Source organism: Hypomesus transpacificus, chromosome 19, assembly GCF_021917145.1.
Source record: "Hypomesus transpacificus isolate Combined female chromosome 19, fHypTra1, whole genome shotgun sequence".
In the NCBI taxonomy this organism is placed as follows: Eukaryota; Metazoa; Chordata; class Actinopteri; order Osmeriformes; family Osmeridae; genus Hypomesus; species Hypomesus transpacificus.
Genome location: NC_061078.1, coordinates 10,722,767 through 10,745,177, shown reverse-complemented (window position 1 = coordinate 10,745,177; position 22,411 = coordinate 10,722,767). Strand labels below are relative to the sequence as shown.

The following is a 22,411-nucleotide window of genomic DNA, read 5'->3' as shown; positions in this document are numbered from 1 at the left end:
CCTTTGCAAGACGAGAGCAGTTCTATACACATACAATACCTGTGCAGTTATGTAAATAACTAAAAGTTTTAACTTAATGAAACTCCCAATATTATGAAAAAAAAACTGCTGTGATTTTAAACACTGGAGATGAGCTGGTCCTGATTGTGACCAGATGTTACCCCCGGACCACAAGTTGTTTACTGCATTGCCATAAGCCCACAGTTTACCTGGTGGCCATACTCAACTCATAACTGGTCAATCTTCAGTGAGGTTCACATATTCGATACGTGAAGCTGGTTGATTACAGTAGCTGTCTGATACTGGCATGTCCAAAGACGTCATAACACAAATAATTGAATAACTCAGTTTCACTGCACTTTGTTTAAGTAAGCTTACTTACATTTGCATGCAAAAACCCTGCAAGTACACTGGGCCTAAGAATTGCAGAGCACTGTCACACAATACCGCGCAGTAGACAAGGACACCAAAATGGCATTGTCTCTATAACAACCTCAGGGAACAATCTATTGTTGTAGTTGAACTTTTACAACTGCTCTCAAGGACAAGCCCTGGCATTTTCCACTGGCACAAAACTGTCAGCCATAGACAAAGAGCCATAAATCAGCAGCATAACTGAGATGTACCCCATTCACACAACCACAGCCGTGTCCCCTTTCATCAGCTCAACACTGTTCTCCCTCTGCTGGCTGAGTGTCATGATCATAATGTATTAGAACTGCCACACGTCCCCTGGCTATGTATAGACACGGCTATTCTTGTAGCCGTGAAGAGAAATACAAATACAGTGGGTAGCCAGTCAAGTACATCTGTTCCGGACAGTGACGGTTCAGTTGAGCTGCTTCTCCGCCCTGACTGGAAGGAATGCCTTGACTAAATGCTTCTCGTATGGACATGAGGTACTCCGGTTGTTGTCCTTATTTCCTCTGTGTCATTTTTCCATTTGGCTTCTGGCGGGGATGAAAATCGATGGCGGCGTGATGATGGAGCCTAGCAGCTGTCTGGGCTCAGGGGCTGATGGTGAGGAGCCAGCCCCGGTCCAGCCTCCACAGCCTGTCGGGATGGACGTCCTCAAAGTGAGAGTAGATGAGACGGTTTTTGTGGTGGACAAAGCCCTCGTCACTCAACACTGTGAGTACTTCCGAGCCCTTTTCCAGTCTGGAATGCGTGAATGCCAGCAGGAGGAGATCCACCTGAGGGAGCTGGGGGCGGGGGGGTTTCTGATGGCCCTGCGTGTCCTGAGCGGGGAGAGGCCCATGCTCAGCGGAGACGAGATTGTCGAGGCCATCGAGTGTGCCTCTTTCCTCCAGGTGGACTCCCTCACGAAACACCTCATAAATATCCTTAACTCTGACAACTGTGTGCTCATGTACCACACGGCGGCTACCTACGGGCAGCGGCAGCTCTCCCACAGCGCCGCTCTGTTTATCAGAGACATGGACTCTGAACTGAGAGAAGAACTGGGCGCCTTGCCAAGAGAGCTGGTGGAATACATTGAGTCCCTCAGTCCCGGCAGATACATGGTGGTCTGCACCCATTCCCCTACCATCGAGCTGCTGCAGAACTCCCAGAGGACGGTCTGCTTCCTGGACGAAGAGGAGAGAGACTGGAAAGTCTTGACTCAGTTACCCGTGAATGCCAGCACAACCATGGCAGGGGTGACTGTCTTAGACAACAAACTGTACATCGTCGGAGGGGTGCATGACGTCAGCAAGAAAGTAGTAGACACTGGCTACTGCTACAGCCCGGAAAGTGACTCCTGGTCTCTGATCCCAAGCCCCCAGCAGCCCCGCTACAACTTCACTCTGATTGGACATGAAGGCTACCTCTATGCCTTGGGGGGGGAGTTTGAAAGGAAAGCCATGGCATCTGTGGAGCGGTACATGGTCTCTACAGGAACCTGGAGTTTTGCCTCCGACCTTCCCTGCCCTGTGGCCTCTGTGGTCTCAACCAAGGCCATGAGCAGGATCTTCATCAGCCTTTGGAAGTCTAAAGGTGCCACAGAGATCCAGGAGTATCTGCCTGAAAAGGACCGGTGGGTGGTGGAAACCACATTGGTCCGCCACCAGAGCTACGGTCACTGTATGGTAGCCCACAGGGACAATCTGTATGTGATAAGTAATGGTCCAGGCGAAGACTTCCTGCTGTGTGTGATGGACTGTTATAATCTCACTTCTGGCCAGTGGACGGCCATGCCAGGCCAGTATGGGAATAGTAAAGGGGCCCTATTCACAGCCGTGGTCATAGGAGATTCTGTTTTCACCCTCAACCGCAAGGTGACCACAGAGTACTCCATAGAGGAACACAGGTGGAGAATGAAGAGGGAGATGACTGGCTTTGGGAGGATTGGATCCATGTACACATTCCTCTTGAGGATGCCAAATGCCCAGCACCGCATTTTAGGAAACTCTCACGCTTTGATTGATGGTCTAAGTTATGGGACCCGTATTAACCACAGACCCAGGTCCTCTTTACAATGTTTGGACTAATTCCTTATCAATAGATTTCTTCATATGATGTCTCTACACCTAGTAGGCGGAGAGACTTGTTTAAAGTTAATGTTGTCCCCTTCATTTGCATTGGAAAGTGCAGTACAACCAGTGAAGCTGTGTCGAGTTTGATCATGCATACTGTATTTCAAATTAATCTTTCCATGGAAAGTAAGCAATGGTTTGTAATGTTCTTAAATATTTTTCCTGTTTTCACAACAAACAGGCTCTCTATGGCCCTAAGGTCCCAGTGGTATCACTGCTAGGACTCAAGGTTACATAGGGCCAGAATTTTTTTCACAGCAAGCCAACACTGCTGTAATTAGGGTATGTTTGCAGCTGTGTTTAGAAAGATCTCCCTAGATGGACACGTTTTGAAATCTAATGGGATAACCTGTGTAAGTAAGACATCATTCATTCGATAGATAACGCAAATACTTGGCCCCTGGCAAAAAAGATTGCAAGTAAGTGGAAGACTGGTATGTTATGAAGCAATAAAATATCATTAAAATCACATTGTCTTAAAGGTGAAGAATGTAATTAATGATGTTTTGTTCATTCCTTCACTAACATATTATATTATCATTAATTCCTAACAAGCAAAAAGAAACATATCTCAGAACCTTCCATGCATTCTGTGAGTGAAGTTTATTAATTGGAAAGTGATAAAAGAAATGCTGTCCTGGCCAAGCACATTGTCAAACACAAGCCCAGTCCATCATCAGAAGATACACATCTTTAATAGATGCCAGCGCTTCCCTTTGCTCTGCTCACATCTAAGACCCGCTGGGGCTTTGATAAGAACATAACAAAACTGGATTGTCACAGCCTGTAAAAGTGGGCACACATCACCAGAGAAGGCATGGCAAAAATGTGGATGTTCCTTCTTGAAATTAATCAAAGATGTACAGTTTCATAAGGCCACAACAAGACAAATGAGCACATGGCTTGGTAATCCTTTTATTATCAAGTTTCTTTAATTGTTGTTTTGTCCAACATTATAAACTACCAGCATTCTTAATATTTAGTACATTCTTTACACCATTTAACATGGAATCAGTCAAATAAAAAAAGAATACATGAAGGGCAATCATGTTTAAAATTCTAATGTACTTCAGATCGCTGCAGGACACCTGCTGAATGGATGAGAAACTGTTGGATGTCATATGTTTCCATACACATGCTTCCAACACCAGTCCTTTAGGGATTCAGGATTAGTTTAGACTATACCTTATGTGTAAGTGCAATAACCTTCAGTTTACCAAAGGAGAAAAATATACTAACAAAAGTAACTGAATACGTCTATATTTTACAAAGAAAATGTTGGATTATTGTATGGGAAACATCACAACCAAACATCTTAAAATGAAACAGTACCGAAGATGTGCTTTTCCTTGTTAAAGGCCACTGGTCGTTCTCTGCTGTATACTCTTGTGTACTATTGGGAATATTCACTTTGCAATTGAACAACAGCTCAATGTTCAGTGTGTTAATCGGTGTGTTAGTTTAGCCTTTATCAGGCCACACGCATCATGAGTTCCTCCAGAGCCCTTTCGCGATGGTTCTCGTGGACAAGCAGAACCTCCTTGATGGCGTTCTGTTGGAAGCCCATCTCGTTGAACTGGGTCAGCAGGTGAAGGAACTCCTCAGCCTGAGAGACAGGACAGACAGGAAAGCCTGGTCTGATACCTCTCTGGAATTAATCTTTTCTCCCAGGAAGTATTCTTTATCCCCTGTGAGTAATCTTTAGTGTACAGTCAAATCCTAAAGCAGATTTCATTATGCTGCTCCTAAAAGGTCTTTCACCTTGTGCTTGACTCTCTGATATGTTTGCTTACCTTTGTTTCGCAGTTCTGGAACATCTCCAGGGCCTCCTCCACCTGGGCCTCGTCGTAGCCCTGTTCACACAGCCGGTCACAAGCCACCAGGTAGCTCAGGATCTGCAGGAGGCCACAGAGCACATCAGAAGGATGGCACAACACACTTTGGTTTTTCTTTACACAAATTGCAGAGGGTAATACATGATCAATAGACATGGACCTGATAGAAGGTGACAACAATGTTATACTGTAAAATATGTAACACAGTATGAATACAGATGAAAGTATATATCTAGCTGATGGAGGGATTTGAGGGGTTCACTCTGAGGTCAGGGAAAAATGATACGAGATCAGAGGTGACTTGAAAGTTAATATCTGTTAAAGCAATGTGACTCCTGCCACAATGTACAAACTGGGAACCAAAATAATTTCACCCTGATTAATTAGATAATGAGTTGAGCCCTTTTAATGTTGCTTTGGTTAAGCTAATTCACCAGCTGTCTTCTCTATGTATGCTGACTGGGAGGAAGGGAGTAATGGAGACTTGAGACGAGTAAAGGAGACGAACCTTTAACCCAGCCTTAACAGAGTGGCCCATATTCCTAAACCATTAACAGTTTTGTCAAACTGATTAGATAATTACAACCACTTGTTGACAATCCTCAAAGACTGTTTTAATATTTGAAAGCAGTAAAGTAACTCAGCTATTCACTTATGTAGCCAGTAAACTCATCTAAAATGGCCTCTGAAGGACATGTAATGTCTCTCTCTCCACTCCTGCCCCTTCCTGTCCCTGCCCCCTCCCAACATACTGACATGGTCATTCACATCGCCTAAGCACACAGATAATCTTTCTACCCTTCCCCCCGCCCCCCCTCAAAAATAATCCTTATACCCCCACCTCCCACAGAATCCTTCTCGCCCCCCCCCCCACTCCTTGGACGCCTGCTGTCCCTGGTGGTCTGTGGCTCGCACTGGTCCTGGGGGAGAGTCTGTGTGACGCTGATGAGAAACTCGACTAACACAGAGCAGGTTGTGGAAACTCTGAGAGTCCGGGATCTATTATTACAATGCTGTATTTTTTTAATAATTTTTTTCCCTATAGGCAAACAGCGTCAGACCCTGGTGGCTGAAACCAGATGTTCTGTCATTAAATAGCCTGGCCAACACTGTGGTACCATTAGCTGGGAAAGGTGCTTCAAACAACGGAGCTTGCAGCCAGGAGGCAGAATTACATAAGTTAAATTAAAGGAGCTATGCAGATTCATTGGGGGGAAAATGGCCCTGTAGCAAGTTACAGAAACATAGGTCTTTTGGGTCTAAGCAATACATTCCTTTGATCACATTTTAAAACGTAATGTATTATTACGATATCAAGAATTAAGACTTCAGACTGAACCATCTTTGGAAAGAATAACAGATCCCAATCCAGGGGATAAGAGAGCCTGTGAACTCTTTGAACTGGTCTGCAGTCTGTTGTAGCACCAGAGGATTAGAGGTGGAGTATAAAGATCTGCTCTCTCCACTCCTGCAAGGGCCTCCTAAGCCCCTCGCAGACTACAGAGTGTGGCGAAAGAAGAAATCTAAGGCTGTGGTTCAACCACTAAGAGAGCCATGCTGCTTCTCCTTAGGTGTCAGATGTGTGAGAGACAGACCTGGTCTGGGCTCTGCTGACCCGCCTTCTGCAGGGCGATGATGGCTGTACGTAGAGGGTAGCCTCTCTCTGTGATCACCTCCAACAGCTCCCTCTCCTCCTGGCTCAGGGCAGACAGCAGCTCCACTGAGGAGTCCAGCACCCCCGTATGGGAGCACAGGGGCCTCAAGGCCCCTGAGGGAGGAGGGGGCAGGCAGGAGTAGGGGCTCAGAGACTGTGGGGAAACAGGAAACAGTGAGCGATTGATGGTGGCTGGCATGTATGTGTGTTTTGTGTATACATGACAAACAGTTGAAAAAGGGGAGATAATGCAAAAAGAGGTGTGCTGGGTAGTGAATATGTATGTGTGTGTGTGTGTGTGTATGTGTGTGTGTGTGTGTGTGTATGTGTGTGTTTGAGAGGGATGTTTGAACTGAAATGAGAGGATTGGGGTGCACAGAGAAATGGAAAGAATGACAGAACGAGGGTCATCCCCATGCTGGGCGAGGTTAACCCAGGAAATCCCGCCTCTATTTGATCTTTGAGTTTGTCTGGAGTCTGAAATCCTGACTAGCAGCATGTCCAGTGCATAGCATTGGAAACATGCAGGCAGTTCAGGAGATGACGTGGATTTCTACTCTGGGCAGATAAATAACTTTGAAAGGTTGTATTGCTGAGAAATCCATTTTCAGATTACTTCCACTTGCTAATCCTGATGAATTTGTAATAACTTGGGAGGATTCCAAGCACAGACTTTACACTATCTATTATTAGGCTACACATCATTTGAGAAATGTAATTTGAAAAAACACCAGTCAGTTGGGATCCATTCTCTCTACCAAAGGACGTAATGGTACATTAGCCTTTATAAACAATGACATGCCAAAAACAATGACTAACTCATATTCATTAAACTGTAAATTAATGTATATATATTTGTTAGTACTGTTTTAGATATACAGTAAATACTGTATTCAGAAATCTTAAAGTGAAAACAAGTTAAACAAATCTAGCTAGAAAGCTAACTTTAACAAGCTACTAGGATACCTCTGGAACTTTGTGTGGTGATTTAAGTCCCTCTATCATCTTTTCCAGGAGTGTGTAGAGCCAGTTATAGTAAGGCCGTGCCCTCCCTACTGAGGACAAGCGTTCTGGGCTTTGAGCTTTAAACATAGCCTGCCATGGGAAACAGACAGTGGGCCTCTCAGCTCCTCATCCTAGTGCAGGAAGACCGTTCCTCTTCCTACCCTAAACAGTTCCCACCATTTCCCATAAGCAGAGGATCATAAACAATCATTCAAAACCAAAACATGACAAAGGATTCAGGAGTGGTTCAAGGGTTGACTTACCGTGTATGAGGGTTTGTGGTGAGTGATGGAGGGGATTCTGTCCAGGGTGTGTGCCCGGGAGTTAGGAGGTCTATGCAAGGATGAGGAGGGAATGTTGGCATTGTAGCGGGAAGTCTCCAACACTGAGAGAGAGGACTGGCGAAGGTTCCTCCTGCGCTGGTGGGCCAGGCCACCCTGAGAGGCGGGCAGGTCGAGCAGGTTAGGTGAGGCGCCTTGTCTCTGGTCTGTTCGGATGGAACCTGAGCCTGAACCTTCACCCGAGGATCCATTATCTGAGGAAGGCCATTCTTCTTCTTCTGAGTAGCCCTCTCCTTCCTCCTCAGAGTCTGAGATGGCAAACTTCACCCTGGAGCGCAGGTGGGCTGGGTTGAGGCTGTGCGAGCGAGGCCGGGGGTTGGGTTCCCAGAAGTCGGAGCTGTGTCGACTGGCCAGACGGCTCTCTTGGGGGCTGCTGAACATCAGCCAGTAGGGGGGGCAGGAAGCCAGGACCTCAGAGGGGGAGTGGGGGACGGGGGTGCTGGACTGACTGGGGTAGCCACCCTGCAAGCCTGTCAGCACCCAGTTCTCCAGGCTGTACTCATACTGTCACAGAAAAAGAAGGACATGTCGGTGACTGTTAAGGCCTAGCGTCAATATGCCTTCTTGGTAATGTACCTCATCAAAGCTTCCTTCCATTCCTCCTTAAAGAGAGGCCTAGAATTTGGGCTGGTTGAAGCAGCAGAATAGAAACATGCCTTTCACTTGTATTTTCTCTAAATGTAAATCTAAATCTCTGTTATTGTGCAAGCTTTGTTCTAACCCTGAACGAGAACCCAGAACAGACTAACCAATGTCAGATGTTGTGCACTGAGACCTCTGTGATAAAAAGAAATCTAACATGATTTGGGTAAAACTTGGCAGGGATTTCAAAATGACAAGGTTTTTATTTATGTGATAAAACCATTTACTGTATGGACTGTGAGCAATCAGTCAACAAAGTCACAATGGGATTAGGTTTTGTCAGTCTAGCAGGGGGGAGGTTGGAGGTGACAGAGTATCATAATAATCCTAATTCATCTCAGACCATGGCAGGATACACTAAGTTTCCCATGACTTCAGGATAGTCCCTGACAGAAACTTCACAGACACCACAGACCAAGACACTAAAAACCATCATTACCTGTCTGTCATTACCTGTTTCCTGAGGAAATGTTTTTACTACTACAGTTAAGACACTGTAGTTGTTTAATATAACCCTAGGAGAGGACCCCAACCACACACACACCTCTGTCTCCTGCAGTATGGTGAGGTAGTCAGGGACTGTGATCTCCGGGGCTGTGACCAGGTCCACCTCCTCCTTGGCCTCCTCCAGGGTCCCCAGTGGGGTCTTGATAGGAACCTCATCCAGATTGCTCATTCTTTTGGTCACTGAAGAAGATGGGACAGCAGAAAGAGAAAGAGAGAGGGGGGGTGATAAGGTTAAATAAGGGTATAAATATTATAAATACTTATATTATGACAGCAATGCATGGTCATATATGACTATTTGGGATATTTTCTGCCGACCGAGTGTGGCTAGTACATTACATTACTCTTGTTAAGTTTGAGATTTGGCTGGCTGGATGTAAAGGTAAAGCAATCAGATCAATCCAAATCTCTGCTTGCTTCCCAGAAACACTGTGGTGTCACTCTTTCTCCTCTCTATTTTTGTTGATTCCGTTACACAATGTTGGTAGGAGCTGTCTACTAGTGGAAGATTAGGAAGGTATTATGACAGCACATGGCGAGCTCACAAACACCTCATGCTCCTCTTCTATTGGTTGAAGGGAAGTGAAACATGCACATACACATGTCAGACACATGAAAACACAAGCACACACTTCAGGGCTGGATCTACGAAACAGCAATCCACAGAGATCTTAGATCCCTTCAAATCAAAATAGCTAAAAGACAAGATTTGTCACTTTAAGTTGTTTTAGTCCTTTACGTAAGAAACAGCAGACAAATACACACTTCTGAGCTCAGTATGAGTGCCCAAATGTCAGCCCTGTAAGTCATGAGGTAGACACAAGGTGAAGGACAACTGGTAAATACACAACAGTAGGAAAGTCATTGGTCCCCAGTCCCACCTGGCTGGCAGAGTAACACAGCTGACTAGACAGATGGTTACAGATTAATTACTTTGACGAAGCATACAGGGCAGATGCTAAGTAAGCTCATTACCTTTACAAAGAAGAACAAAGGAAAGTTCTACAAGTTACATACTGTGGCATATGCATGGCAAACTGTGGTATTTAAGAAAAAATACCCATATTAAAACCATACACATGAAAATAAGGTAGGCTTACAAAGAGCGAGTTTAAAAACTATCCCAATATTGACAAGTTGTCAGACCAATGAAAACATAACTCCCATATCCAAAACAAAGGATTGCTGTATGGTTGTAATCTGACCAACAAAGATTCATAACACACCCTAAAGTCTACATTACCCACTGCCTCTGCATTGCTCAAAACACACCTGATGTCATCATCCCCATTTTAAAGTCCCCATGTCTTTTTGGGGGAATTTTTGAATTGGCTTGATAATAAAAGAATCATGTTGCAATTGTATAACACTTTCAAGTATACTTAAAAGTAAATCAGAGCACACAATTAAATATCCACAGTAATTAGTAACAGTTTGAATGTCCTAATCAAAAGGTAGAAAACAATATTAGCAAACTCTCCAACTGACAGCACCAATTCAAAACAGAGCACACAAGTCTCTCAAATGATACAATCTCAACAAACATGTGTACATACATGTCTTTTTCTTCAGAACAACTCCTTCTTCTCTCTTCAGGTGAGGGCTGTTGTATGGGTGAAAGGCTTGTTGATACCTCTACACTTGTTGTTCAGATCAGTGCATGTGGCTAATGAGGCGGGGCTGGTCTTGCTGAACCACTAATCTCCTGACATAACACACTGACATGCCTTCTGACCAGGTTACCTGCTGCCACAGCAAATGTCCACTACACTAGGCTCATTGCTTACAGCCTCCCCCTTGGTCTAACCTTTGCACTTGTAATGTGACCTTTGTCTGAACAATATTATGTATGAAGACGGTTGTGTGCCAACCAGTACACTATTCATTTGTTTTCCACAAGCTTGTCTGACAATGGCAAAATCTAAGACAGCTGGCTTTCCTAAACCCTCAGCTTGATCACAGTAAAAAAGAAGAAGATACGAACTTCTCCAGAGTAGCAGGTTTAGTGTTTCCCAGTATTCTGTCTGAGCAGGTAAACTGAGAGGTGATGTGACATGCAGCCAGACTCTGATGTCATTAAGTATCCTCCTTCGATAAGACTCCCATGTATGGTAAAAGCGGAATCAGTCATTGAAGTACTTTATTATTTGTACTTGATACACATTTGCATTGTGGCATTACACATATACAGAAACACTATATACACATATACAAATACCCTATACCTATATAAAAAAAGTGAACAATACAAAAGGGATTAACAATTATAAGAAATAATAGCCGTCATGTCAACTCACACAAAACTGTGAAAATAAATACCTTACTGCACCTGTTTTGGCATCATAACAACACTAGAAATAAGGGGTAGATAATAAAAAAAACTGCATTCTGCCTTTTGTGTTAATGACAAGCACCTGGCTGGGTAATGACCAGTCCCTTTGTCAGCTCTCCCAGTGGCTGTATAGCATCAGTCAGGGAGGCTGTTTCTGTCCAGGGCTGTGGCCCACACCTCGTCTGATGGGGGCTCTGGGAGGACCCATGTCTGGGGCACTGCAGTACCATCAGGATAGTCCACAGGAACAAGGCACATATCCCACTCTCTCCTGGAGAAACCAACATCAAAAGGACCAGTTATAGATGGGATTTATTTTGTGATCATGTCAAATCCAAGTATGTAGATAGCATGGAGAAAACAGACCGTATCTGGATCAAAGCTGGTACTGAACGCTCAGCCTGGGTGTAGTACTCCCTGAAGGGCTGTAGGGGGTGCTCAGCAGGCATCTCATCTGGGGACAGAAAATAGTTCATGAGTCATAAGTCCTGTTTAACTCCATTAAGTCCCAATCCACGTCAGGAAAAGAAACAACAATAGCCGTAGTATGGGATCACCACCTCCGAAGAGCATGACCTCCATCTCCCGCTTCTTCTTCACAAGTTTCTCCTGCTCCTTCTTCTGTCGTTTCTCCAGGTCTCTTTTGCGCTCCTCCTCCTGCTCTCCCTCCAGCATGACTCTCAGAGCGTTCTCCTCCGCAGCATACACGGCCGTCCTCTTCTTTATCAGCCCTCTGAGTCGCTCCACCTGTCCGTCAAACACCTCATCTGCCTCCTGCTCTGGGAAGATCCCTGACACACAAACACAGACAGGTTACTCACAGAAACACAGCGGCGACTATTTACATTTACAACACATGGTCAATAATCAAAATGTTTCTTCTCTTCTCACCCTTCCGAGACGCTGCCTCTTTCCTGAGTTTGCGCAGTTTCTCCAAAGAACGGAGGATGTCCAGCATTCTCTTTACATCTGCCTGCTTCTTCCTCACTTCAGAGAGAACTGCGTCTGCTGCCAACTTCAGCTCCTGCTCCTGTTGCATTAAAAGAGCACAGAAAAGCAGCAGTTAGACACTGCTTTGATTAACACTTACCAGCATCCATTGGCGTTAGCTTTTGTCACCACCTGCTGGTTAGAACACGAAGCTCCAAAAAGCACTATCCCCTAAAAACAAACCCCTTCATTGCCGAGTCAACCCACCCTCTTTTTCTCCTCCACTTCCTGTATGCGTTTCATCCTCCATTTGTCTATTGCTGCCTCTTTCTCAGCCATCTGTTCTTCTCTCATCTGTTTCTCTTCCAGGCTGACCAGTTTCCCTCGATGGCGTCTGGTTCTCCTCTTGCTGATGGAGGACAGCTTCTTTTTTAAACCTGCCACAAACTCAGGATCACTTAGCATCTTCAGTCTCTCTTGCAGGTCTTTTTTCACATTCAACGCTTCTGTGTAGGAGTCTGCCCAAGCACTATCATTCTCCAAATTACCTTTCAATGTTTCACATGCAATGGACAGCTTTGCGACAAGCTCAACTGCCCCGTAGATAGCATCTCTTACGTGAGGGACAGATACTTTTAAATTTGATTTCTTTTGTTCTGGAGTTTGGATAGTTTGCTTTACTCTGTTCCTCAAAAAACGTTGGAGCCATTGTTCATCCTGCATCCTGTGCTGGGCTTCTTCATCCAGAGGCTGTGCAGTCATGGCCTTGCCTGGGAATTGGAGCTCTTTACCCCGGGGAGCCCCAAAGGGAGATCTAAGGAGGGGTGTACGATCTTTAGAAAAACAGTGGTCTGGTTGGTCTACTCTACTGTTTGAGTGAAAGCCATATTGGCTGTCTAGTAAGCCTGTCCTGGGGTAGTTGGACTGTTGATCAAACGTCATTCGAATATTGGTACCTGCCAGGCCAGGTTGTGCATCACCTGCCCACGCTCTCCCAGGTCCACCCAGAGGGGTAGGGTCGGACTGTGAGGTTCCAATGTGTGGAGGTCTTTGAAGGTCGCTCATCATCGGGGAGAAGTGGCACGGTCCCGAATGACTGGGGAGGGCCGGTGGTGGTAAAGTGTGATCAAAGCCAAAGCCATGGGATACACTTGGAGGTCCGTAACCGTCAAATCTGGGCTGTGGCATTGGCATGGGGGGCCTATATCCGTATGGTTGACCACCATATCCTGGAGCGACGGGTGTCCATTCTTTACGAGGAGTTTGTTGTGGTGGAGGCATATATGGAGGTGGCCAGAACGTCCCAGACTGTGCAATTGGCATGTTCCTTTGCAACGGATCCCACGTGCTCTCACCACCTGGCTGTATTGGCAGCGGTGGTATGTAAGGTCCCGGTCCGAATGTGTCACCGGCATTATTGGACGATGGCTGGTGCATTTCGCCTGACGATAACTGAAATATTGTTTTATCCAGTCCTTATCTGTAATATGCTCTCTTAAGGTTTCTAACGTACTACTCAGAAATACGGCGAAGTATCTTGATACTGGTTACAGGTCTTGCAACACGTTGTATTTAGCTAGCTGGCATCGAAGCAACTGCACTGTTGTTCCTAATGGAAGCCATGTTTACATGAACTTTCGTAGAGCATGGGGAAGCAATCTTAACAAGAAATCACATTTCCGGTTGATTTAAAATCAAATTCCAAAATAAAGGTACAGAAATAAACGGTACCTTTTCTTATTTGAATATCAACCATGTCTGTCCCCAAAAGATTCGTGAAATACAAAAGATACAGTAAGAGCTATCAGTACTACTTATATCATCACATGGCATAAGATAAGAGTTGTTTTAGCCTTCACTGATACTGATTGTGGTCGAGGAGGGGTCCTTCATTTAACAAAGCTCTCGTGTCACCGCAACATGGTGGTGTAATGGATTCAGGAAGGTGAGTATATTACTAGCTATGAGAATTTGTAATAAAATGTGCTTAGATCTAGTCTTATCATTGGTCAAAATTAATCCAGTTGATCAATTATTTCAACCAACAAGAATGCTTAGTACTACATATAATATTAACCAGAATAGCATATTAATGCTGTCACTTGCAATGCACCACCAAAGTTGTCTGGCACTTCCCATGCCATGCTCTTATTCTGAAAGTGAATCAGCAAAAGCAGAAACGTTATCGAGGCCAGTAACACCGGATGCAGTTGTTTGTATATCCGTCAGAATGGGGTGCGTTCCGATAGTCACAAACCGTTTCCTCTACTGGCGTCCTCTCTTGACACCCAAGAGCGGTGACAAATATCCTTGTTTCTTTCAGTTTCGCAATTCCTAGCTGTGGGAATACTGTGTATTCCCATATGCCTTGGTCAGTCTGGCTCAGTTCTCTTCACAATTAATTGCTGCCATTGAGGACATTTTACGGAACACTGAAATGACGACTACAACTATTTTACACAATGATAATATATTTATTAAAGCCTTACATGAACCTCCTTTTGAAGTTAAAAATAATGCCAGGAAGACGTGTAGGCTTTTCAAGCCTGCTGTCCGTCACTGACTGTTAACCTAACCCTCAGGGGAATCCAAGTTGTTTTAACCAACACATCACAATCAAGACCTTACTGTCAACTCTTTTCTTTATAACGTGTATGAAAGATCCAGCTTTATTAGAAGAAACTAACACCAAAGGTAGGCTTTCTGTGTTGAGAAACGATAACATATTTTCGCAAATAATTTCGAATACATATCATGTTCTTCCATTAATATTGAAATATAATGGCTAATACAGTTGTAGGTAGTTCAAAATGTTTCATAAAGAAACGCTGAATCAGAGCCACAGTTCTTACAATGTCAGTGTTACAAAAGCTGGTTTGGGTCTTTCCAGGCCAGATACAAATAGTCCTGTAAGGATGCCAACAGAACATACAGTTCATAAATGTTAATCACAAATTCCAGTGTGGATTTTTAAATTCCTTCACTAAGCAGCAAAACTGACCTTTTTTATTTGTTTAAGATCTTATTGTGTAAAGAATGCTGGTGTTTATCCGAAGAGTTAAAATGGTTAAATTATGTCAATGAGACCATAATACATGTAACATTAAACTTATTGACTAGTTTAACTTTCCAAAACGTGTATCCAGTTGTCCACTGTACTAAAATGTTGTAAAAATGCATATTTTGTAATTGATATAAATATATTGCCATATTGTATTGTTCTCCAAGCACATTCAGACCATGTTGCTACTCAGAATATGTGGCACTAGGTATTAAAACCAGGCAGGTTAACACCTACCTGCTAAAGATCTCTTTAGCTCTTACTTTTACTAAAAGTTTCTTCGGAAAGTATTTGGTTATTTCGGTCCTTAAATGTAATGTATTTAAGGAATCTCTTCTCATTGATCCAATCGTACATGCCATTATCAACATCACTGTTACATTTCAATTATTATGTTTGAGAATTAACTATATCTATAATCCATAGTTGGTTCCACGCACATTCATTTGCTCTGTTTCTTATCAAACTAGAAGTTGAGATCCCAGCATCAGTTGTTGGCAACATCTGCCTGCCGGGGCCAGTTGTCCTCCTCTATCCCAGAGTCATACTCCTCCTCTGATGGGTCCTTTGTTGGTGCTCTGTAAAGACAAAGTTGCATGGTAATATAACAGGCTTCTTAGTGTGTGTGTGTGTTTGTATACAGTACAGCTACATTGCTTACTTTCTTCATTGCCTCTGACATTATTATTATTAGATCTGGATTTTTAACTTTTTTATAATATTTTGGATTCTAGAAATAATAATAATAATAATACTTTATTTATATAGCACATTTTATACAATAATTGCAGTACTTACTTCATATATCTGGGTTCAGATTTCCCTTGGACTACATCTTGATTGAGCTCAACAGCCAAGATATCAGAATTTGGCACTTCAAACATGGGTTCCAACAGCAGTTTTTCCTGAATACCAACATACCAATAAAGCTTACTTCATAATATTTTACAAAAATATTATTAAAAAGTAAAGTACTTCAGGTCCCAATAAAAAGGCCATTCAAGTTGTTTTCCTCCTCCTCACCATGATGGAGCGTAGTCCACGAGCACCAGTCTTTCTATCCAGGGCCATCCTGGCAATGGCTTTTAAGGCACCAGGAGTAACATTCAGTTCACACTGAAATGGAGTTCAAAGGTTATAAGTCAAAACAGTGTTAAGATAGCTAAAGAAAGCCCCCAAGCACCCCTTCAACCTGAACAGGTGCCTTGTACTGCCTACCCTCTCCATGCTGAACAGGTGCCTTGTACTGCCTACCTTGTCCATGCTGAACAGGGCCTGGTACTGCGGCACCACGGCGTTGCGAGGCTCCGTCAGGATGCGCACCAGCGTCTCCTCGTCCAGGCTGTGCAGAGGCACCACGACCGGCAGACGCCCCACGAACTCTGGGATCATCCCGAAGTCGATGAGGTCCCTGGCCTCCACGTGCTTCAGCAGGCGGTCCTTCTCCTCCATCTCCAGCAACGCATCCGTCTCTCCGCTGCTGTTGGCCTGGTCGGCTGCAGCCGCCGCCCGCCGGCCCTGCCCCATGTTGGAAGGTGTCCCAAAGCCAAGGTACTGCACAGAGAGAGATGTTAATGTCATCTGTAGTTCTTCTTCAGAGGTCTTTGCCCCTTCTCCTCCGAGCTCAGTCATTTGGGAGCTCGGGAACCGCATATTTATAACAACATGTTTTTTTTGTACGTTACTTTTTCATTCTTTCTCCTGCTGATAATCCGGTCCAGCCCGTTAAAGGCACCAGAGGCTACAAACAGGATGTTTGTGGTGTCGACCTGCACGGTCTCTCCTCGCAGCTTCCTGGAGTTCTTCTCAGGCACATTGACTATGGTTCCCTCCAGGAGTTTAAGCAGGCCCTAGGATGATGCAGATACATTTTCATCCAAAAAAGCTACATAACTCTGTAATGAATTCCATTACACATTGATTAAACATTTCAAGACATTTAGTCAAAAATGGCATTGGGATTTTGGCAGTGCAATAACTCAGTGATATTACGCAAGCCCAGCTGAGAGTGACAGAAGCCGATCTCTGACCAACCTGCTGCACTCCTTCCCCTCCCACATCCCTTAGCTGGTGGATTCCGGGCACACTGCCAATTTTATCCACCTCGTCCAGAAAAACGATGCCTACAAAAGCAAAATGAGAGCCCAGAGCATTGGCTAATAGTTCACCTTACACATGCAGTACAGAAAAACATTGGTCAGAAGCACACACAGTACCTTGCTGTGCTTTCTCTACGGAGTAGTTAGCATCTTGGAGGAGCTTTGCAACGACAGACTCTATGTCCTCTCCTACGTACCCGGCCTGGGTTAGGGTTGTACAGTCACAGATGGCAAAGGGCACATCTAGGCACTTAGCTAAAGTTTGAGCCAGAAGGGTTTTGCCTGAAACAAGAGATATCATGTTCACACAAATAGGTGGCAAATGTTTCTTTTCACTTAGGATATGCATTTACATGGTGAGTCATGACTATTGTAAAAAAAAATGTTTTACCATTAATGAATTAGACATTAACACAAGCAGTGATGTAATTAGTCATACCATTGCTGTTGAGGTGCTACTTAATAAGATTTGTTTCTTGTATGTTTTATGTTTACATATCTACTCACCTGACCCAGTGGGGCCCAACAGGACAATGTTGCTCTTTTCTAGTTTGATGTTGGTGTGGAGGGAGTCGAGGACCTCTCCCCCCCTCTTCTCATGGGCTGGCTGCTGATTGGCCTGCTGGACAGAGGCACCCAGAGCATTGCCATGGGGATTTATCCCAGCGATCTGCAGCAGCTCTGTAAACAAGAGATAGAGTAAGCTTGGGATCTGAACACAGGGCAACACTACACAGGGCTGTCACCTAAACACCCTCATAACCAGCTGTCCTAAAATCATAATTGGATTCTGTTATTTAAATGTCCTCCAGTCCTTCTTACTTTGGTATCACTACATCATTAAGAAACCAACCAACATCTCTGTGACATTACTCAACAAACCCTGATAAAGAAAATCACTAATCTTGAACTAGTTTTAAATGACATACGTGACCAAATGTACGTGTTGCTGCCAAGGGTTATCTACAAATAAATGTTTCACCCAGACTCAGTGTACAGTTACTGTGTGGAGATAGCGTCTGTTTAGCAAGGTTGCTGGGTCACAACAGGCCTATAAGTCTGCACATGGCAGGAAGAACATGGCCTTTCCCCAGGATTTTAGTCACATAAGTTCTCAGGGTTGTGTAACACTCAGAGCTGTCAAGTCAAATACACAGTATACTTTCAAAATAGCTTGCTGACGTTTTGGAAGTAAGTAGTGGCTTTCCCCCCACTCAATAGAGACACTTGTGAATGATGAGAGGAAGGGAAGAGGTGGGGTAAGCAGAGGATGTTGGCATTTGTACAACAAGCTATTTACTGATTGAAATGGGAAGGAATCTATAATGATATCATTAGTTTTGACAGAGCCATAATGCAGTAACTTGTTCTGCGATTTACAATTACCACTTACTTGTCAATCTGTATTCATCCTCTCGTCTTCTTATCTCTAGCTCTACAAAACAGGATGAAAGTTGTCATTTAACATTACAACTACTATTAGCTGCTCTCACGCAAGAGTGCCCGAATGAAGCCCTAGTCCTGGATGAGCAACACCAAAATGTTTTGAAGCAATCAACTTTAACATCCACCGAAGGGGCCTATTGGAGGTGATATCTTACCCTTTCATACTATACTCCTTGTACAAATGCCAAACCATCACAAAGAAGCGTAAAACCATAAACCCATTTACAATGTACTAAGCCACATATTTTGCCATTTGAAAAACCTGAAAAGTTTGAGACACAAAGCATACAACATGTTTACCACTCCGTGTATTAGGATGGATTACAATATATATCTAGTGTATCTGTTAATGTAGCTGCCATCCCTGTGGTGGATGGACTTATTCACATACAAACAAACTGTGTTACTGAACATACGTTCAAAACCAATGTCAGAAATAGATCATGTCAGAGACCATGAGAGACCAGTTGTGTACCTCGAGGTGTGAGTGAGGCCTGTTTCTCTGTTTCCACCTGAGACTTGGCACTAGCGGCAGGGAGGTTGTTGTAGATGCGCTTGTAGTGGTTGTAAACAGCCACCGCCAACACTTTCTTTGCATAGGACTGTCCAACAACATACTTATCGAGGTAAGCGTAGATCTAAGAGACAACGTGAGCAGACAGTTCATAAAGTTGGACTTTGGTGCAACACCAACTTCCATGAACGAGCCAGACACGACCCAACATCTGCCCGCAGCCTTAACCTAGAACATATCAGGACTGTAAAGATGAATATTGTCGTACTTGCTTCATAAATGTGTTGAGGTGTGCTACTGCACCTTTTTGGGGGGAGGAGGGGGTTTCTGCTGAAAGGCTAGTTTAGCAGCTTCATTGGCTGATTCCTGCTCCTTATTTAGGCTCTTCTTAGAATCTGTCTCTGACAGCACCACAAAGAAATGGTGGCATTTCTCACATTTCACAAAGCGGGTTGAAGCTGAAAAGAAAGAAAGGAGAAGGACATTACTTCTCAATCTAATGTGGGTCAGCTGGTGATGATACAGACATACATATACTAGGGGGAGTTTGAAAACCATCGACCACACTGGGGTGCCGTCTAACGCTCTATACAAAATTTGGATACTTTGGTATTTTGCTGACGCGATTTCTTCAGAAGTCGGTGATGCTCCACCATGTGTTTGGAATCATAAAATAATTTAGTAATTTGCCTGGTCCCTATAACCAATCAGGTGTGAGAAGGTACAAATAAGGGTTCTGTGAAAAGAAATAACTATGCAGAAATAAAGACAAGGCTGAGATGGAAGTACACCAACTAAAAAAATAATAATTAAGGAGACACTCACATCTAACACCCCCCACGGATAGCTACGTCTATATTAGAAATTCCTGTTTGTTGAATATATATTAAGTAAATGAATGATTAAATGTCCTATAGGTGCCACAGCCTCAGCCTTCAAGTCCAGCCAGCTGGATTTGACATGGACAGAGCTGCGCCGTGTGCCTGACCACCGGCAAGCCTCCGCCTCGTGTCTCCTCTGGCCTTATATTGCCCTACGTCGGCGGAGCACAACTAGGTGACCTATTTCTTGAACGTATCTTCAACAGCCAGACGTGCAAGTGATGGCAACAGCCTAGCTCTCTGTCACAAACTCACAAGAGCTGAATAACTCTTTTGAATGTCACAGAAACCTGTGAAGCTTTATACTCCCAGCTGAAGATATAAGAGCACATTTGCTTGTTAAACCTACATCTAGTATGTTCAGTTGCACTTTCAGTTCTACAAAAGTTCAGTATTCATGTATTTGGGCCCTTATGTGCTAGCATAGCTTCCACCAGGAGGGAGTAGTTATGTAAGGGGAGTATTTTTAGCATTACACAATATGCCTGAGACCAGTTGCCCACCACTTTTGACATGCCCTATAGGTGTGTGATCACTGAGCAAAGACAGTTAACACTAGCTCTGCTTAAAAAGAGCTGGTCAGTAGAAAGTTGCAGAGGCCTGGAGTACCATATTCCCTTACAAATACGCCTAACAGCTGCTGAGCATGTTATTTAGATCAATAATCTCCTACTGGGCTTACCAGGAGAAGGAAAAGCAAGTTTATATACAGTAGCAAATTTATGGAAAATCCCTTCTTATTAAATACAGTGAGCATTTTCTATCACTGTGCACATTTTTCTTTATTGCAGCATTATTGTTCCCATGCTCCTGTTTAGAGTCCAAAACACACTAGCAGTCTGACAAAAACAGCAAGGCTCTGATGATGGGCCTCTGTTGGTTTTATGGGAACACTTTATTGGTCAGTTGGAGGTGAATAGGACTCTGCATCAACCTAACCAATCCCCCTTGGTTTTAGAGGAACACTTCCAAAGTGGTTGAATATGTCTGGCTGGGCATTAACATCACCCAGATCCAGACAAGCAGGCCCAGTGGACCCATTTAGTACAGCGTCAGCAACATTTGTATTAAGTAAAGTTGATGATTTGTTGTTTAGCTGTAATACCTTTGTGTATTGATATGTCAGATTAGATATCTCTTAATACAGAACCACAACCAATGTACCACCACCATGACACCAGTGAACACCATGTTTTGTATATACATTTGTGGTAACTTCTGGCCAATGAGGTGGTTTTAGGCTAAAAACGTATATAATAACAATCTTGGAAATAAGCACTTACACACAAAGGTTTCTACGTGCGTGCAGGCGTCTCCACATTTAGGACAGCGCAGCTGGCTGCCACCCTTTCCAGAGCCTCCAGAGCTGCCTCTCTTCGTCTCACTGGCTGATTTCTACCATGAAATTTAAAAGCATGAATAGGGATAACATTCTCAAACACTAAATTCAATTAATCTGCTTGACAGACTAGGTTCAGGCTCATAAACTTCTTCTAGTCTAATTTCTAAACAGCATTTTACTATGATGGAGAGAATTCTGTCATGCAATAAATGTCAAACCACTTGGGGTTGTGATGGGCCGAAGCATACCAAGAAAACAAAACAAACGTACCTTCCCTCCTTCTCCATCTTTTACGTCTTTAGATGAAAAATATACAGATGTTTCGGAGAATGACCTGACCGGAGCTCTCCTTGTCAATCGCACACCAGGTGTTCCTGGTCTACTGATGGAGAACACATGAGCTCGAGAGTAGGAGACACCTGCAGACATGTCACATGGTCATAAACACATCACGGCCAACAGCAGTTCTTGAAATAGCTCTAACGCTTCCAGCACAATACCATACAATGAAATATACACAGTACTTGGAACATATCTACCAATACTGCTAAGTAGCAAGAAAAATCCACATGACAGTGCCCAATTGATCAGGCTACACATTTAACCTGTGAGCATACCTTTTTGAGAGGTTATGAACAACCTCGCCGCTGATCTGCAAGTGCAGGACATGATCTTCTTTTTATTTTAGCAATGGTAGAAATGTTCTATTTTCAGAATATGCGTTAGACTAGCTGTAGCTGGTAAATAGAACACAATGTTCAGACAGCATTCAGTGCTGCTCTCGAGCTCAATGTCACCGCTGCCGGTCCAAATCTGTAAGAGTGGAATTAGAATCACTAATTAGCTAACTACTTTTACTTAATAACACTTGTTGTTTCACTGTTGTGAAACAAGTAGCTCGTAAACAGCCAGTTAGCTAACAAGCTAATGTGAATTACATGCTATTAGGCTACAGTAAGAGAAGAACAATTTCAACTTAATTGGGGAAATCTTCCAATATTACTGTTGAACTTACTCAGGTTATCACAAAAAAGCTTGACTGCAAGAATCATAGAAAAAAGCAAGCAGTATTCGTGAAATTAGAGCAGCAGGAGCACACTTTGCTTCAATGTTAAAAGTCTCACGTCATGCATCGACAAAACCCTGGTGTTATGACAGATACTGTGCTGTGTTTCAAGATGCACTATTGCTGCACAGGTTTGCGCATGTTGCCACTTTAAACCACATAAATGTGTTTATGAACTGGTATCTTCAATGCTTTTACAGTTTACACATACATGCACAAAAC

General features: G+C 43.7%; 4 protein-coding genes across 6 annotated transcripts; 1 reads left to right on the top strand and 3 right to left on the bottom strand.

The window, feature by feature from the left end:
• The first annotated feature begins 245 nt into the window (after window positions 1-245).
• On the top strand, window positions 246-2,998 carry kbtbd13a (kelch repeat and BTB domain containing 13a). The gene has a single exon (XM_047042844.1). It carries the CDS (start codon window positions 960-962, stop codon window positions 2,487-2,489), a length of 1,530 nt encoding a protein of 509 aa, XP_046898800.1. The 5' UTR covers window positions 246-959; the 3' UTR covers window positions 2,490-2,998.
• A 474-nt stretch (window positions 2,999-3,472) lies between these two features.
• Window positions 3,473-10,197, bottom strand: ubap1lb (ubiquitin associated protein 1-like b). Its single transcript, XM_047042845.1, has 6 exons — window positions 10,075-10,197; window positions 8,556-8,698; window positions 7,292-7,873; window positions 5,965-6,177; window positions 4,328-4,429; window positions 3,473-4,140 (listed from the first exon to the last, which is right to left on the bottom strand). Exons 2-6 carry the CDS (start codon window positions 8,685-8,687, stop codon window positions 4,006-4,008), a joined length of 1,164 nt encoding a protein of 387 aa, XP_046898801.1. The 5' UTR covers window positions 8,688-8,698; window positions 10,075-10,197; the 3' UTR covers window positions 3,473-4,005.
• A 447-nt stretch (window positions 10,198-10,644) lies between these two features.
• On the bottom strand, window positions 10,645-13,422 carry pdcd7 (programmed cell death 7). 2 transcript variants are annotated; one of them, XM_047041924.1, is made up of 6 exons: window positions 12,737-13,422; window positions 12,048-12,594; window positions 11,742-11,880; window positions 11,411-11,641; window positions 11,217-11,304; window positions 10,645-11,121 (listed from the first exon to the last, which is right to left on the bottom strand). In XM_047041924.1, the coding sequence occupies exons 2-6, from the start codon at window positions 12,540-12,542 to the stop codon at window positions 10,986-10,988; spliced, it is 1,089 nt and encodes a 362-aa protein (XP_046897880.1). In that variant the 5' UTR covers window positions 12,543-12,594; window positions 12,737-13,422; the 3' UTR covers window positions 10,645-10,985. The 2 variants fall into 2 exon arrangements, with proteins under 2 accessions (XP_046897880.1, XP_046897879.1); XM_047041923.1 differs by having other exon boundaries at window positions 12,048-13,422.
• An 811-nt stretch (window positions 13,423-14,233) lies between these two features.
• Window positions 14,234-22,308, bottom strand: clpxa (caseinolytic mitochondrial matrix peptidase chaperone subunit Xa). 2 transcript variants are annotated; one of them, XM_047042437.1, is made up of 15 exons: window positions 22,139-22,308; window positions 21,741-21,936; window positions 21,394-21,542; window positions 21,065-21,176; window positions 19,204-19,358; window positions 18,862-19,024; window positions 18,334-18,375; window positions 17,448-17,621; window positions 17,058-17,222; window positions 16,876-16,964; window positions 16,527-16,691; window positions 16,096-16,395; window positions 15,865-15,957; window positions 15,640-15,746; window positions 14,234-15,419 (listed from the first exon to the last, which is right to left on the bottom strand). In XM_047042437.1, exons 2-15 carry the CDS (start codon window positions 21,790-21,792, stop codon window positions 15,329-15,331), a joined length of 1,857 nt encoding a protein of 618 aa, XP_046898393.1. In that variant the 5' UTR covers window positions 21,793-21,936; window positions 22,139-22,308; the 3' UTR covers window positions 14,234-15,328. The 2 variants fall into 2 exon arrangements, with proteins under 2 accessions (XP_046898393.1, XP_046898394.1); XM_047042438.1 differs by lacking the exon at window positions 18,334-18,375.
• Window positions 22,309-22,411: the final 103 nt, after the last annotated feature.

What these genes read in the sequence shown, in the direction of transcription:
- kbtbd13a (XM_047042844.1), top strand. Translation starts at nt 960, where the DNA reads ATGAAAATCGATGGCGGCGTGATGATGGAGCCTAGCAGCTGTCTGGGC.
- clpxa (XM_047042437.1), bottom strand. Translation starts at nt 21,792, where the DNA reads ATGTCCTGCACTTGCAGATCAGCGGCGAGGTTGTTCATAACCTCTCAA. An exon ending in GGATGAATACAGATTGACAA is followed by an intron (nt 17,622 to 18,333) that starts GTAAGTGGTAAT and finishes TCTTGTTTACAG; the next exon opens with AGCTGCTGCAGATCGCTGGG. An exon ending in CGTAGAGAAAGCACAGCAAG is followed by an intron (nt 16,965 to 17,057) that starts GTACTGTGTGTG and finishes TTGCTTTTGTAG; the next exon opens with GCATCGTTTTTCTGGACGAG.
- pdcd7 (XM_047041923.1), bottom strand. Translation starts at nt 13,217, where the DNA reads ATGCACCAGCCATCGTCCAATAATGCCGGTGACACATTCGGACCGGGA. An exon ending in AAGTGGAGGAGAAAAAGAGG is followed by an intron (nt 11,881 to 12,047) that starts GTGGGTTGACTC and finishes TTAATGCAACAG; the next exon opens with GAGCAGGAGCTGAAGTTGGC. An exon ending in GGAGGTCATGCTCTTCGGAG is followed by an intron (nt 11,305 to 11,410) that starts GTGGTGATCCCA and finishes TTCTGTCCCCAG; the next exon opens with ATGAGATGCCTGCTGAGCAC.
- ubap1lb (XM_047042845.1), bottom strand. Translation starts at nt 8,687, where the DNA reads ATGAGCAATCTGGATGAGGTTCCTATCAAGACCCCACTGGGGACCCTG. An exon ending in CCATACTGCAGGAGACAGAG is followed by an intron (nt 7,874 to 8,555) that starts GTGTGTGTGTGG and finishes TTTCTGTGACAG; the next exon opens with TATGAGTACAGCCTGGAGAA. An exon ending in ACCACAAACCCTCATACACG is followed by an intron (nt 6,178 to 7,291) that starts GTAAGTCAACCC and finishes GTTTCCCCACAG; the next exon opens with TCTCTGAGCCCCTACTCCTG.